This window comes from Serinus canaria, chromosome 4 (assembly GCF_022539315.1).
Source record: "Serinus canaria isolate serCan28SL12 chromosome 4, serCan2020, whole genome shotgun sequence".
Taxonomy (NCBI): domain Eukaryota; kingdom Metazoa; phylum Chordata; class Aves; order Passeriformes; family Fringillidae; genus Serinus; species Serinus canaria.
This window is the reverse complement of record NC_066317.1, coordinates 53417258-53431877: the sequence shown is the minus strand read 5'-3', so window position 1 is coordinate 53431877 and position 14620 is coordinate 53417258. Positions and strand designations below refer to the sequence as shown.

The 14620-nt window shown below is 37.9% G+C and overlaps 1 protein-coding gene across 1 annotated transcript in view; it reads right to left on the bottom strand.

The window, feature by feature from the left end:
• DHX15 (DEAH-box helicase 15) overlaps positions 1 to 14620 on the bottom strand; it is a 45115-nt gene that overhangs the window by 20724 nt on the left and 9771 nt on the right. The window contains exons 3-6 of the mRNA XM_009099847.4: positions 13345 to 13538; positions 12032 to 12191; positions 11440 to 11658; positions 1473 to 1640 (exon numbers count right to left, since the gene is read on the bottom strand). Of these exons, the coding sequence (XP_009098095.1) occupies positions 1473 to 1640; positions 11440 to 11658; positions 12032 to 12191; positions 13345 to 13538 (741 nt within the window). The remainder of the gene's footprint in view (positions 1 to 1472; positions 1641 to 11439; positions 11659 to 12031; positions 12192 to 13344; positions 13539 to 14620) is intronic.

Sequence of the window (14620 nt, the reverse complement as noted above, 5' to 3'; positions counted from 1 at the left end):
AATCTAGGTTCAACTCCCACAAAGGACTGGATGAAAACAGACATTTTCTTAAATAGACAGGCACAGCACCACAGTTTTTCTTTACATACCTTAATCACTAACTAAAACTAAGCCAACATTTAAAAAAATTACAATACCGATGCACTTCCACCCGTAGAAAGATTTGTTATGGATATAAAAAATACAGCGTGGAAGCCAGAATATTTCAACCAAACAGGAAAAGAAACTTCATAGGTCTAAGTCTGTTGCCTACATGCTGTGCCTGCTTTCCCTATAGCAGGCATCTTTTGGGCATAAAAACTTTTCTTGTAGTAAAACAGCTGCTACACCAAGAGTGTCTTCCTCTCAGAGGCTGGTACTGGCTCTGTCATTTCAACATAACAAAAACTACATTCTGCACTTGCTATCCTCTCATGCAGAAAACCAAAACCTGCCTATTCTGAAGGGCACAGTTTTAAACATGAGTGAAAAATTAATTAAACACATAGCTACCACTTATTACTTAAAAGCAATTTCATTCATTTAAGTCATTTGTAAATACAATTTTGTTGCAGCATTAGTTTAATGATTTGAGACTGAATACTTTCTGCAATCAACTTCTGCAGGAAGATGAAGATAATTTCACTAAATTTAATAACTGATTTATTCTTCCAGAACACTAGAAAGTTGTCACTAGTATTATACATGCATTGTACTGCAGAAAAACAAAAATAATCAAGGAACAAACCCTGCCTAGAGCACATAGTATGATTCAGCTTTGACCTTCAAAATCTTAGCTTTGTGACTGCCAGTTCTGCAGAGCAGGAGTTTTGTTTCAGGAAGCTTTAATATGACTTTTTCTTAAAAAAAATACAGCTTCCACTATGGATTATTGGAGCATTGACATAATAATTTAATGAACAACATTCACTGTGCCATTTTAAGTTTTTCAGTTTCTCAATTTTGCCTAATGAAAGAACCTAAATTCCTCGTTTACTACTACAAAAATACAAACCTTGAACTTCAATATACTTGTGTTAACTTGCACCTTCTCATAAACTTTAAGAAACAGGTAAACCTGCCTGATAATCTACCCCTAAGAGACAGCCCTAAGTGTCTCAAAAAAAAAAACAGGGGGGGGAGAAGCACATCTCAAAATAATTACTTATGGAAAAAATCCCATCCTCCACATAAATCATATTTCACATAAGAAACTTAAATGAATGCCATTTCCTTTCACTCAAATCAAACTGTTACCAAAACATCCTGGCCCTATATAGATGGATGACAGAACTTTGATTTGTACGGAGAGACAAATTTCAAATTATCTAAAAATTCTAATGTGATAAAAGACTGCATTTTTAAGGCTTCATAAAAAAAAACCCTTGACTCATTGCTGTTAAAGTATATTTAAAGGAGCTGAAAGTCATATTTCATGGCCCATGCAACTATGAGTAGCTCCTTGCAGAACAGAATACTAACACAGTATTTACCTTTCTTCCTATTGCTCCATTTTGTTTTTTTGGTGGGGGAGGTTCAAAAATTCTTTGCTGTTGCTGTGGAGGAAGGGTGGAATACAATGGAATGATTTTTATGTCACCAACTTCAGGACCTAAGTCATCAATTTCACGTTTTATCCTCTTGCAGGCTTCATCAATCTCCTGCAAAACAAAAATACTGGTTAGAAGAGAATTCCATGAAAAAGGAAGCATATTTAGAGTGCTTATGACAATTAGATTAAGTATACACCCTGAAGAACAGTCACAATAACTTCTACTTTAAAAAATAAAAAAAAAAAAATCAATCAAGGTGCGTACTGAATCTGCAATCAAATTTCCACAATACTTCAAGATGTTTCAGCTTCTATACTCTAATGAACAGCATTAATTTGCATTCAACATCCTTTTTCTTTTAGTCATGTTTCCTAATTAAATCTCTACAAATTGTACTAAAATTGAAATCTCTCACCCTGGAATATTAAACTGCACTCATGACCTTTTCAATTTTCACAATCTGAAGGAAACTGATGTGCAAGATATTTAAAATAAGCCAATTAAGCTTTAATGTCACGTATCACTAATGCAATTATATGGAAGATTTGCTTCATTGTACCTAATGAGAACAAACACCTTTACAGTATAAACATGGATACTCAAAACCAAACCTCTCAATCCCAGGCTTCAGATCTTACTTTAAAATAAACTGAAATCACATTTAAGGTTAAGGAAAGTGAAATACTCTGAAGATGAAAGATGTTTTACACTTTTTTCTACCATAGTATTTTCTAGCCTATTTTCTGCTTACCATGCAAAACAGTTCACCCCAGCCCAATTGTTTTAAGTTCATTTCATATTCAAACTACTGCATTTAAGCCAGCTAGGTAACCAATCGTTATGACAAGATCTAAGGAAATTGGATTGCACAGAAATTTAGGTTAATGAGTAACGCCATTCATTATCTCTAACTTAAAAATCCTAACAGGGCCTTCACTAGTGTAACTAAGAGACACACTGACCAACTATCGATCTTCCATCTGAACCACTGAGGGGAGAATAAAGTCATGACAAAAAGCAACAGTAGACAAAAGCAAAAAAATTTACTACAACATTCTCTGAGAAAAGAGGGGAGACAGCCCTTACCACATTCACTAGCCTGAAGCTGAAGTGATACTTTAGATCCTAAAGCAAATATACACAACTGGTAATCTAAAGGCTCTGTAAAATGACTGCTTTAAACTGTGATTTGAAAAACAAAAGCTATCTCCCTTTTAGAAATCATAAATTCAGGTAGATCTACAACAAATCTGGGTCGTTCACTTGTTTTTAAAGAGACATTTAAATTCTCAGCACAAATGCATTGAGTATGTTTTAAAGAAACACAGACAATACTTGTTCTATATTGATCAGGGTACAGAATTAATGTAAGCATGGCAAAAGCCAATTCAGCATTGGATAAGCATTGGCACATCCAATTCAGGATATGCTATGATTCTAACTCTATGCAGAACCACACACAGATGATGACCAAAACTGGTACCCTCAAGTACACAAGACAGAAGAATTATGTGTACCAATAATAGTTTCAAAGTGTTAAGGATACCTTTGAGTGTTCAAGATTTGTTTGCATCACATGAAGATATCTAAACCCAGAAATATTACACATACAGTTGAAGGCACAATACTATCTTTAATCCTTTAAAGATTCAGGAAGTCTAATTCAATCATTTCACTTTATTTAAGTATGAAAGGCTTCTTAAAAACAAACAAACCATACACCTTTAAATATTTGCACACCATCTACTCCAAACAAATTCATTACAAAACCCCTTCCTGGAATGAAGATTATTGCAACAATCTGCACAGAAGAAGACACTTCTTCCCAGACAGAACAACAAGAAGGTAGAATGAACTTGGACTGTATTTGGATTATGTCTGAAAAACTCCTCAAAGCCCTGAACTACCACACTGAGTACCTGAGATAGTGGGTAAGGGGATACAGGAAGTAGGAACAGATACAGGATAGAAGGACCCACACATAGCCTCATGATGCCCAGTGCATCAGCACAAGGATCTGCTTCAGAGTTAAAGAAGAGAACAGACCTAACATACAAAAAGCATGAGACTTTTGGCAATGCTGAAGTTTTGACTGATCCTAGTTCTTCACAAACAAGACTTCTTAGAACTAGTACTAAAGAGATACTTCTCAGTGAAGTAACATTCAATAAACTTGTCCATTGATGCACTCATGCTAAAAAAAACAAAGGTGACTATCAAAAGGTAAAAAACAAGCAGGCCACAAAAAGAGGAAAGATTACACTAGCATTTGCTCATTTTTCTCAAGCTGCAAGTGTCACAATACATCTGTATTTCACAAAACCCAGTAATTAAATCTTGTCCCAGACAGTCATCTCAAGTACTTTAAAGCTTCTAGAAACTTTCACTTGATCCCATCAAAATACATTTACAATACACAGGCAACAGCTACATTTAAGCTGCAACACTATGGAAACTAGAATCAAGCAGTAACTAAGAACCCCTCAGTACTACACTCTGAACATTAACATGGAGTCCTCAACATTCTTCCACGCCACCAGCTCCTTAAGTGATTTTCCTTGGAAGTTTCCAAAACAACTACAATCAGTAAAGAGAAATCTATTTCTTTTTATATGTACTAGTGATCAATGAGGTAATGGGGTGCTGAATATTTTTCAACCAGGAAAAACAAAGTCACCTTAACACCAAAGTGACGGTAAACAATTTTTATTTTGAACTTACAGCTATGTAAAAATAGATTAAAAAAGAAAAAACCTGCAATCTGAAAAATAATTTTATCAAGGTTATTATTAAATCAAATTTAAGGTAATGGAAATGGTGTTCCTTCCAACAAATCTGTGTGATTAAGACTGATTCTAGACAAAAACCTGAGCAGGCTGCTTTGTTTTCAAATAGCTGGTGGGCAACAGGCAATATTTAGAATATCTGTCGAATTAGGTGAATTTAATTCAGGAGTTTAAGTATCAGTAAGCAATCTTAAGACCCCAAAAAGCTTCAGGATTTTAATGTCAACTTCCATTCGAGCAAGACCTAAGTCTCTATGGCAATCAATACTTAGCACTGTATTGTTCAGAAAACAAAGCAGGACCAGGGTGCACAGTTTCCCTTCAATTTATTAGTAACAGTAGTGCAGCCGTTGATATTTTTACAGAACAGTAAGCAGGTTACTTTATGTCTCCTGAATCTGATAGGAATTTTACTCCATCTTGAATCACTCTTTCAAAGAAAAGGCAGGTTAATGGCTAGTGCCTAAAAAATCCCCAAAACCACCTTGATTCACCAACTTTTACTCCCCTCACTGAAGCTGTGTTTTTTCTGAGCAGCTAGAAAAGGTCCACCAAAAAGGCAAAGGTCCAACAGCCCAGAAGCAATCTTTTCATATGAAGCCTGTTAAAAAAACAAATGAGTCCTGAACTCTCAGAATGACAGGGCTGAAGCCAAGAGGACCATAAGTTCTCCTGTGGCTTAACTTCAAGAGTACCACTTACAGAACTAATGCTTAACAGACCATCTTTGATGCACACTAGTAAATACTTACCAGACTGAAAGCATGAACAGGACTTTGTTCATACTCTGTACAAAGCATTACTAAGTAATATTCAGCAATACTCACTTTTTTCTCTAAAGAAAATATAACTTAGAAAAGCCTTATTACTAAAAATCTTCCAGGTATGACTTTTAAAGACTGCCTGTGCCAGTTCCTGGCTCCTCAGGCTCTGTGTCAAAACACATAGCAAAGACAAACTTGGAAGTAACTGAACCACAAGCTAACACCTTATCAGCTGCCTCCAATAATGCATCTCCACTGCTCTGTATCATCTCACTACTTCAATACCTAACATACCCTAGCTCTGCATCAAAAACTAAGGATTTGAATGTATTATTAGCAGTTCATCTAAAAGGAGCTGTATAAAATTAATCACACAAGAGACCGATTTTGCCTAATATGCACATTACTTTTTTCTGCTGTTGAAAATGAAGTCTTTATTACATGTTCAAGCTGAATGCTCAGTAGAAATTCCCTTCCATTACTTTTCCTGATGGCTTTTTTGCAGTAAAAAGTAAGGTGTTCATACTGGAGACCATGAACAACAGAAAAATATTACAGGAGCAGTTGCACATGGAGTTAGTGCACCATGTCTTTAAGAAGCAAGTCTGGTCTGAAAAAAATTCATTATTCTTAATAGCTCCATTACAAGCTCCATTCAATGGTAGGCAAAACAAAAAAACCCCAAAACCCACAAACATCAAAAGAAACTCAGAATGACAAGTAGCAATGCAGTTCACAGAATCACAGAACAAGAGGCTGGAAAGAACCTCAAGGATCATCTAATCCAACCTGCCTTGTCAAAAACACAGTCCAGGAAAGACGGCCCAACACCCTATCCAGATGAATCCTATATGACCAATGTTGTGGAACCCACCACTTCCCCGGGAATGTATTCCAATGGTTGATATTCCCATTGTGAAAATTTTTCCTCTTGTGTCTAACCACAATCTAATCAGGATTACCTTTTATCCATTACCTCTCATCTTTTCATGTGGGTCCTTGTATATTGTAGCCATGCTTTAAATATTGGCTCAGGATAATTAGATCTACCCTGAGTCTTCTTTTCCCAAGGCTGAACAAACCCAGTCCCCTCAGCATTTCCCACTCCTTTGAAAATATCTGTGGCTTCAAGTTACTGAGCTACATGCTTTGTAAATCTAGCCATCCTTGCCTTCCGTTTGTGTGCTAGACTCATCTGTGCCGCCATGGAGAAGGTACAGTGAAATTACACTGACACTAAACAGCAGTTACTGAATGACGGACCATGAGTTACCCTAAGCCAAAGTGATTTCATTGCCAGCATGCACTCTAACTCATAGGCCAGAGTGGTCTATGCAAACAGCCACTGAAGCTGCTGGCCAGGCTCCATTTAATCGAAGATCAAAGCTGTATCCCATCTTTACAAAAACCCTTTTTACAAAAAGATGGTGACTAGTGATGTCATTTAAGCACACTCAATGGGACAGTCTGAGCACTTGGCATGCTAGAGTTCAGTAATTTTGTAAACAGGGTCCTTGGGAACATTATTGCAGAACCCCTTCTTCAGCTGATCCTGTATTTGGTACACCAGAAGAATCTCACAGGATGAGCAAAACACCTTCCTCCTTTTAGCATTTGAACACAATTAGTATTACTGATCTTCTTTCAGTTCATGCTGCCCAACTCCCCAAATACTTTCTATCTGAATTTAAACAGGACAACTTGTGTTCACTCTCAGTACACAGACTTCCTCCTAACCACACCCAACCACTACCACTGATACCAAGAGTCGTCAATTTCTACTGCAATTAGCACTTAAGAAAGTCTCTTTCCCTTCAATTCCAGAGTTCAACCAGTCTCACAGTGATGAAAATATTGTGCCTTAAAAATAAATCCTCATTTATCAAACTTTCCATGAAAACATCAAAAACATTTTGTAACTCTTTTAGAAACCATCAGTTTTACCAATATAATTTTAAGCTTTTCTAGAATACTGTACTCCACAGCAACCATTTGAAGAATATTTTTCAACAATCAAGAACACTCCTGATTTGTACTTCACATCTCCAGATGCAGCTTAGATACTCCCTCATAAATGTGTAACAATGCATTTGGCTTTATAAACAAAAAGGCAACAGAGAATACAACTGGCATTTGTGAATGCCCATGTTACCAGAACATGTAAGACAGATCTATACAGTTGCTGTGTCATTATTTCTGTCTTTCCCACCCCACAAGTTTCATCTTTAAGTATGTTACACCTACTCTCCAATTACTGATCTTAATGGAGTGTAATATCTAATACTGTTTCAGGACAACTCCAGTAGAAAACAAACCAGTTGCCTCTCAGATCTGCAATTTAACAAATGTGTATCTACACAACTAGACTACCAACCTTGTAATCCTAAAGACTGAAAACAAGTTTGACAACACCTATTGTCTAAGAAAGACATGTTGACTAAAATGTAATTATGCTTTTCTCCTGTGAAACAAAATCCCCTCAGTTTCCAATTTTACCTATAACTGATGACAGGCAACCCAGGTAAGAGCTATCCAGGTGTAGTGGGTTGATGCTGGCTGGATGTCAGACACCCACCCAAGCCTCTCTATCACTCCCCTCTGCAGCTGGACAGGCAAGAGAAAATATAAGGGTTCATGAGCTGAGATCAAAACAGAGGGAGGTCACTCACCAAATACCACCACAGGCAGAACAGGCTCAGGTTAGAAATATTAACTGAATTTATTAAAAAAAAAAATCAGAGCATGATAATGAGAAGTAAAATAAAACCCTCAAAACATCTGCCCCGCCTCCCCCACCCCTCCCTCCTTCCCAGCTCTACCTCCTACCCAGCAGCACAGGGAGACAGGGAATTTGGGCTATGGTCAGTTCATCACAAGATATCTCTATTGCTTCTCAGGAAGAGAAGCACTTCTCTTGCTCCAGCATGAGATTCCCCCCAGTGGCAGACAGTTCTCCATGAACTTCTCTGACAAAAGCCCATCTCATGAGTAACAGATCTCTGCAAACTGCTGCAGCATGGGTCACTCTCCCAACAGTGAGTGACCAAGGACAGACTGCTCCAGAGGGGGCTCTGCTCTCCACAGGCCCTTGACATAGCCACAGCCTCCTGTCAGGCATCCACCTGCTCCAGCATGGGTGTCTTCCATGAGCTGCAAGTGAATTCTGCATCCCCCTAGATCTCCATGTGCTACAGGGGCACAGCTGCTTCACCACAGCCTGCACCACAGCTCCAGGAGAATCCCAGCTCTGGTGCCCAGAGCACCTCCTTCCCCTCCTTCTGCGCTGACCTTGGTGTCTGCAGAGTTGTTCCTCTCACATGTTCTCAACCTACTCTTCTCTGGCCGCAATTACAACTGCTCAATACAGATTGGGTTTTTTTTCCTTCTTAAACATGTTAACACAGACACATTACCACGACTGGCTCAGCCTCGACCAGTGGCACATCCATCTTTGGAGCTGCCAGGGATTGTCTCTGCTGGACAGAGCTTCTGCTGGATGAAGCTTCTAGCAGCTCCTCAAAGAAGCCACCCTGCTACCAAAGCTTGGCCATGCAAACCCAATATACCAGGTTATACCTTTTTTGAACACTGGCATTAAACATGAACACTATGTTCTGAAATGTTCTTGATATACCAGGGGGGTTGGTTGTTTTAAAAATCAACAAATGAGCTTTCCTCCTTACAAAGCTTGTGGGACAAGTCCTGTTTCAAAATGTTCATTCCTAGTAAATTTTGCTTTTAAGCATTCTCTTTTGTTATTAATGGACTTAAAAGCACTTCATACAATGTAATCATATACTTTTGCTCCTTTCAGGATTCAAGAAGGAAATTTTTACTGAACACATATTTCTACACCACTAACAACAATTTCACCATCATCCAGTAGCAGGCTAATACAATTAAGATTCCTTTAGTTTCCAAACACGTTTAAGCTTCTTTTAATTTTCAGGGCCTGACAAAACTGAATCTTCCTTGCTATCTCCAAGTTTCATCATCTTCTCTATGTCTTAACTAATCTCTACTAATTAACTGCTATCCATCTTAATTCCCATACGAAATTACTTCAAATTCATCTGGATGAGAAGACAGCCAATAAGGAACCCCATTCTACCACAGGCCACTCCAATTACACCTCAATTTAAGCCTCTTAAACTCTCAACAAGTCACATTTGCACCATTTCAGCTAAAGCACGTTCCTTTTCCGTAATTTAATTCAGCTGTGCATATGCACCTTTCCTGGCAAGAAAAACAAATAATCTTGCACTCTATTCATACTGTTTTGAAGAATCTAAAAGAACTACAAAGCATTTTTGCCTAGCATACATCAATTTTAGCCTAGCTACTAAGCCTAATGAACCTGAAGCACATAGTGGTAATGGTACCTAGAGCACACTTTCCTATTCGTGAGAGCACAGCAGGTCACACCACTTTGAATTCAATAGTGATATACACAGAGACTCTATCATGATGCTCAACAGTGGCCCCAAAATGTCATTAATCAAAATATTTCTAGGCTTCACTACAGAAGCTAAACCAGACTTGAATTTCATGCTACCCACCCAAACTAAGACTAGGTCCAGGCAGAGTCAACTCCAGTGCCCCTGTGTAGTAGTACCATCAACTGACACATGGACTGGACAACTCTGGACTCCAGAGCAGAGAATGCCAGCTTAGCAACACGTTTTAAAGTGATTCAGTAATACACTGTTAGATGCTTTTATGCTTAATTATATAAATACACTTATGAGCACGTACTATGTGCAACATTTTATTAAGAATTTGCTTATAATACATTATGTCCTGCAAATCAATCCCATGATAATCAAATAACCTGTTCATACAAAAGAACAGAGTGCATCTATAGCACTGGCAGGTCTAGAGTCTAGAGCCATTTGCCAAAGGAAGACACTCATCCCATGCCCTGCAATGATTGCTTTAACAGGTTATTTAGAGTATTACATAGCACGTGATGTAGCAAGCACATAATTCATAAATCAGAAGGCCATGTATTTGTGCTTTGTGAAAGGTTGAAAACCAGCCTGATCTAGCATCTTGCTAGAAAAATAAAATCTGCTGATTACTGCAGGACAGCAGTGTTCCTTTCTCTTGCCACCAATTTTCACCCTTCTGCAACAGCTGTTTCACTAATTCACACATTTAAGTACCCAGCTAGTCTGAACTACAACTTCCAACTAAAACCAAGCAGGTACATTTCAAAGCCACTACCACTGAAAGTATTTCTTCCTACCTGTACTTTAACTTATAGCAATACTCCAATCAAAGAAGGACAAATGTTAAATTCAGAGTATTTGCTTTTATAGTGACAGTCATTTCTTTGGTTTTTTAAGGGAGCTGACCTGTCAGAAGACACTTTTAATCAAATGTCTTACAACTCATGCAAGAGGCAACACATCTCTAAGGCTGGAAAGTCTACTCAAGAAACCAGGGTACCTTTAGCATGAGAAGATCTTTGTACCACATCCCCCCCTGGCATAGTTAAGGTTGTGTTTGCTGAGAAGAAAGACACTGAGTTGTTCCACATCCCTTGAAAAGTATTTTTTTAAGAGTACTAACTGAAAGCAGAATTAGTTGGAAAATGTTTTTGCTAGCTGCACTTCCCCTACTAAAAACACACTTAGGTCGACTGAGTCCAGAAAGCTTTTAAAATGCCTACAAGGTTTTTAACCTCTGCTTCACCTCAGTTTACCAATACGGACTCTAAAAAGAGCTTCAAAGAATGACCAGGATTAAAAAACCAGCCCAGGTTATTTCAAGTAAAGTATTTAAAATTTCCAGAAAATCCTCATTTCCTTATGTAGTTTAGTTTAAGTGCTTGTATACAATCCTCCTTTGCAGGGCACAGAGTCTATTTCTGAGACCTAACTCCCTGAACTTACGGTACATAAAGTCTCCAGCCTAACACTCCAAGTCACTGATAAAAAACCAAAACTTGAACATTCTTATTAAAGCTACTACTGATAGCTAAGTAGCAGAATGAAATGGTTATTCTTCAGATAAGTTGTACAAGTACAGATGTGAACAGAATTATCTTTTCAATAAAAACCAAGGATGCTCTCAGGTACTCCAATCTTTGGAGTTCCCATCAGGACAAACCTAGGGTTCACTCTCTGGGTTTCTGTTTTGGAAGTACTGGAGTTGATAAGCATTCTCATTTTAGAAATGCCTTGCACACCATTTACATTACAGATATGTACAATGTCGAAGGACTTAAAGTACATGAGAGGTAAACCTCACATTATCCAAATAATAAACTAGAAACAGAAACTGTTTTAGTCTACACAAGTCACTTGAAGCAGTTTCTGTATGGAACAATGAATAATAAACAGAAGAAAATACCTCTTGTCCAGTAAGAAAGAGTAAGAGATCTCCTTCTTCTTCTTCACACATGTGAATTTGTATCACTGTTCGAATGGCAGCCTCAAGGTAGTCCCTTTCAGGTTCTGGAGTATAGAATATCTCCACAGGATGGGTGCGACCCGGGATAGTTAGAAGAGGACAGTTATCAAAATAGATCTGAAACTTGCCAGCATCTAAAGTAGCACTCATAACTATAACCTGTAGAGTTGAAGGACAAAAAGTTACTCAACATTTAGAACTTGTGACATGTTTTGCATGCAACATGTAATTTTAAGAAAATAAATTGCTGACTGTGATAGAAGAATGCGTTTATTATCTGAATACAGCACACTTGCTATAAAGGTTCAAAAAAATTCCAAGTCAAATACATAAGGTTAAGCTACACTTGTACTGTTTCTAGGAGCTTCCTCAATACAAAACACATTCAGAATTTCCTAGGGTTAGCCTTCCAATATACATTATCATAGAACAAAAAACAATTATAAAAATCAGCTAATAGTAAGCACACAGATACTTTATCCAGTATGACTGCAATAGAACAGAGATGCTGTTGGACTTTGTCATTACTGACCTTCAGATCAGATCTTTGTCTTACAACTTCCTTCAAAACTCCCATCAAGATATCTGTAGCCAGTGTTCTCTCATGGGCCTCATCAAGAATTATAACACCATAGCGCTCCAGCAAAGGATCATTCATTGCTTCACGAAGCAACATACCATCAGTCATATACCTGAACAAACAGAAACAATACCAACTCACACTCTGTTTATTAGGTTTGATGCAGAATCCTCTTCCATATTCACTAGGTTGCTTGAACTTAAGCTTAAGCTTTTAATCAACTTTTTTTATGTACTAACACCAGCAAACTACTTCCAACGCTGTAACATGCCCATTTTAAGTTTTCAAAAAGAAATAGAGTATAAGTGGAATCTGGGATTATGGGAGGAAAGCTTAAAAAAAAGGGGGGGGGAGGGGCAAGAGGAAACAAGGTTTAGTAACATTTACAATTGTTTGTAGAGTATTACTGGCAGACTTCCACACCTGAGCTGGCAAGACATGAAAAGAAAGGGGAAAATACCCTCTAAAATCCAATATATACTGTTTCTGCAATTGTTCTCCTTTGCTGTCTGCAGATTATCTGTTCACTTCTTGCTTTTCTGCTACTGTTACATTTTTTTCCATATTATGTTTATGCCCAGCCCTTCAACTACTTGTACAACCAAAGAGAAGCCATCTCTTGATAGAAAAGCATTGATCCTTGAACCACACTGTGTTTTTAATGGAGCATTTTGAATGTAATTTGCAAATGATGTATTAAATGCAACTGTTTCCTGGCAGCACAGGAATCTATAGCAGCTGACAATCAAAACACTCCTGACTCTCTGTCTCACAGCCAGGTATAGGCCAGTTTTGAATCTTTGGGAAGTTCTCTTTACTGAAATAAGCTACTGAACTTCACCAGAAGCAGAGCAGAAGACACCTGAGTGTCACCCTGAGTAGAAGACACCACATATAAACCATCAGCTGAATGTACAACAGAGAGAAACTGCACAATGAAGGGCTTTATTATGAATAGCACCTTAATAAAATATTTATTCAGATCACCTCCTTCTTTATGGATCATTTAAAATTAATTCTATAGGGTGCAGTGCCTTCTTTAGGAGGAATGAATAATTTCCAACTCTATTCATGCCTCACACCCCTCATTTCTCTCAGCTCGTGCTACAGCTCCCGTGTCTCTTCCCCACTCAGACAAAAAGCACCAATCCACAGAGTCACTCCCCTATTACTCCTTTATAACTTTGCTCTCACCCTTTATTACCCTGTGGTTGCCCAACCCCAAGAATGCTGTTATACCTTTACCTGACAGCTGTCATACTTACTTCAGAATGGTTTTTGCACTACTGCAATCTTCAAACCGAATGGAGTACCCAACCTCCTGGCCCAGCATGACATCCATCTCATCAGCAACACGCTGTGCCACGCTCATTGCGGCCACTCGCCGGGGCTGGGTACATGCCACCCCCCTCTTTGGGCCAGGTAATGAGCGCATGTAGTCAACACACCATTGAGGGATCTGTCCAGAACAAAACTCAGTGATAAACACACTTCAAATGGTCACACAGAATCTGTAACCTTTATATAAAATCCAAAGTCAGTTAAAATTCCACAGGGATGTCAACTGCACACACAAACACAGCCAAAGTAGGAGAGACCAGACTAGAGACTGACTAGTTAGTTGGATTCAGTGCCATAAATAAAGCACACTCTTGTTAACTATGTACATAACTATCTTTGAAATTATCAAGGAAATACAGAGGTTTAAGGTACATTTTACCCATGTTACATCAATACCTTTTACAGGTACTTAGCAGCAGCCAACATGCTCCAGAACAACCAAAATTAGCTTAACACACACAAAATTTGAGATCAGTAGCACAGTTGAAGTTCTTTAGTAAGCAAAATGTATTTTGTGTCTTAAAAAAGTAACGCTTATTAATATGTTTAGGCAAAAATAATTATTTTAGTAATAAAGAATTGTCTTAGCCAAGAAGTGCAACAAATAAAATGAACAGATAATTATGTTCACTAGGTTTACTACTGTTCATTGGAATTTTCATCAACCAGATATGAAACCCCTATGCTTTCCTTCCTGTGTTAGCACTTGTTTTATTTGCCAGTCAGTAGTTTTCTGCTCCTATTAGGAATCTAGAAACAGTAAGAATCATCCAAAATAAGTTTTATTCAGAATTCCTATAGTCGTAACAGTTTGATGGAGATTATTCTGCACATGTTCTCAGTGTGACACTTTATGAGGAGACATCTCCAGGCTGAACTAGTTCCAAGAACAGACCAAAAAAACCCCACTTGTTCTTAGCTATTACTTTCCAAGTATTCTTAAAAGCACAAAGAAGAAAAGAAAACATGCCCTTTATACATGGAATTCCAATGAGGAATAAGAGAGAAAGCAATATCATTTAAACCAGTAAAATGTCAGTTCTTCATTATAATATTTTCATAGCAAAATGGACATAAGTAAACAGTAAGACATAACCAGAAGCAGATCAGTGTACTCTAAAGGATTTTTTACTGAAGAATATACCTACACTATAAATATAGGAACAATAAAGCAAACAGAATCAAAATACAACAGAAGCC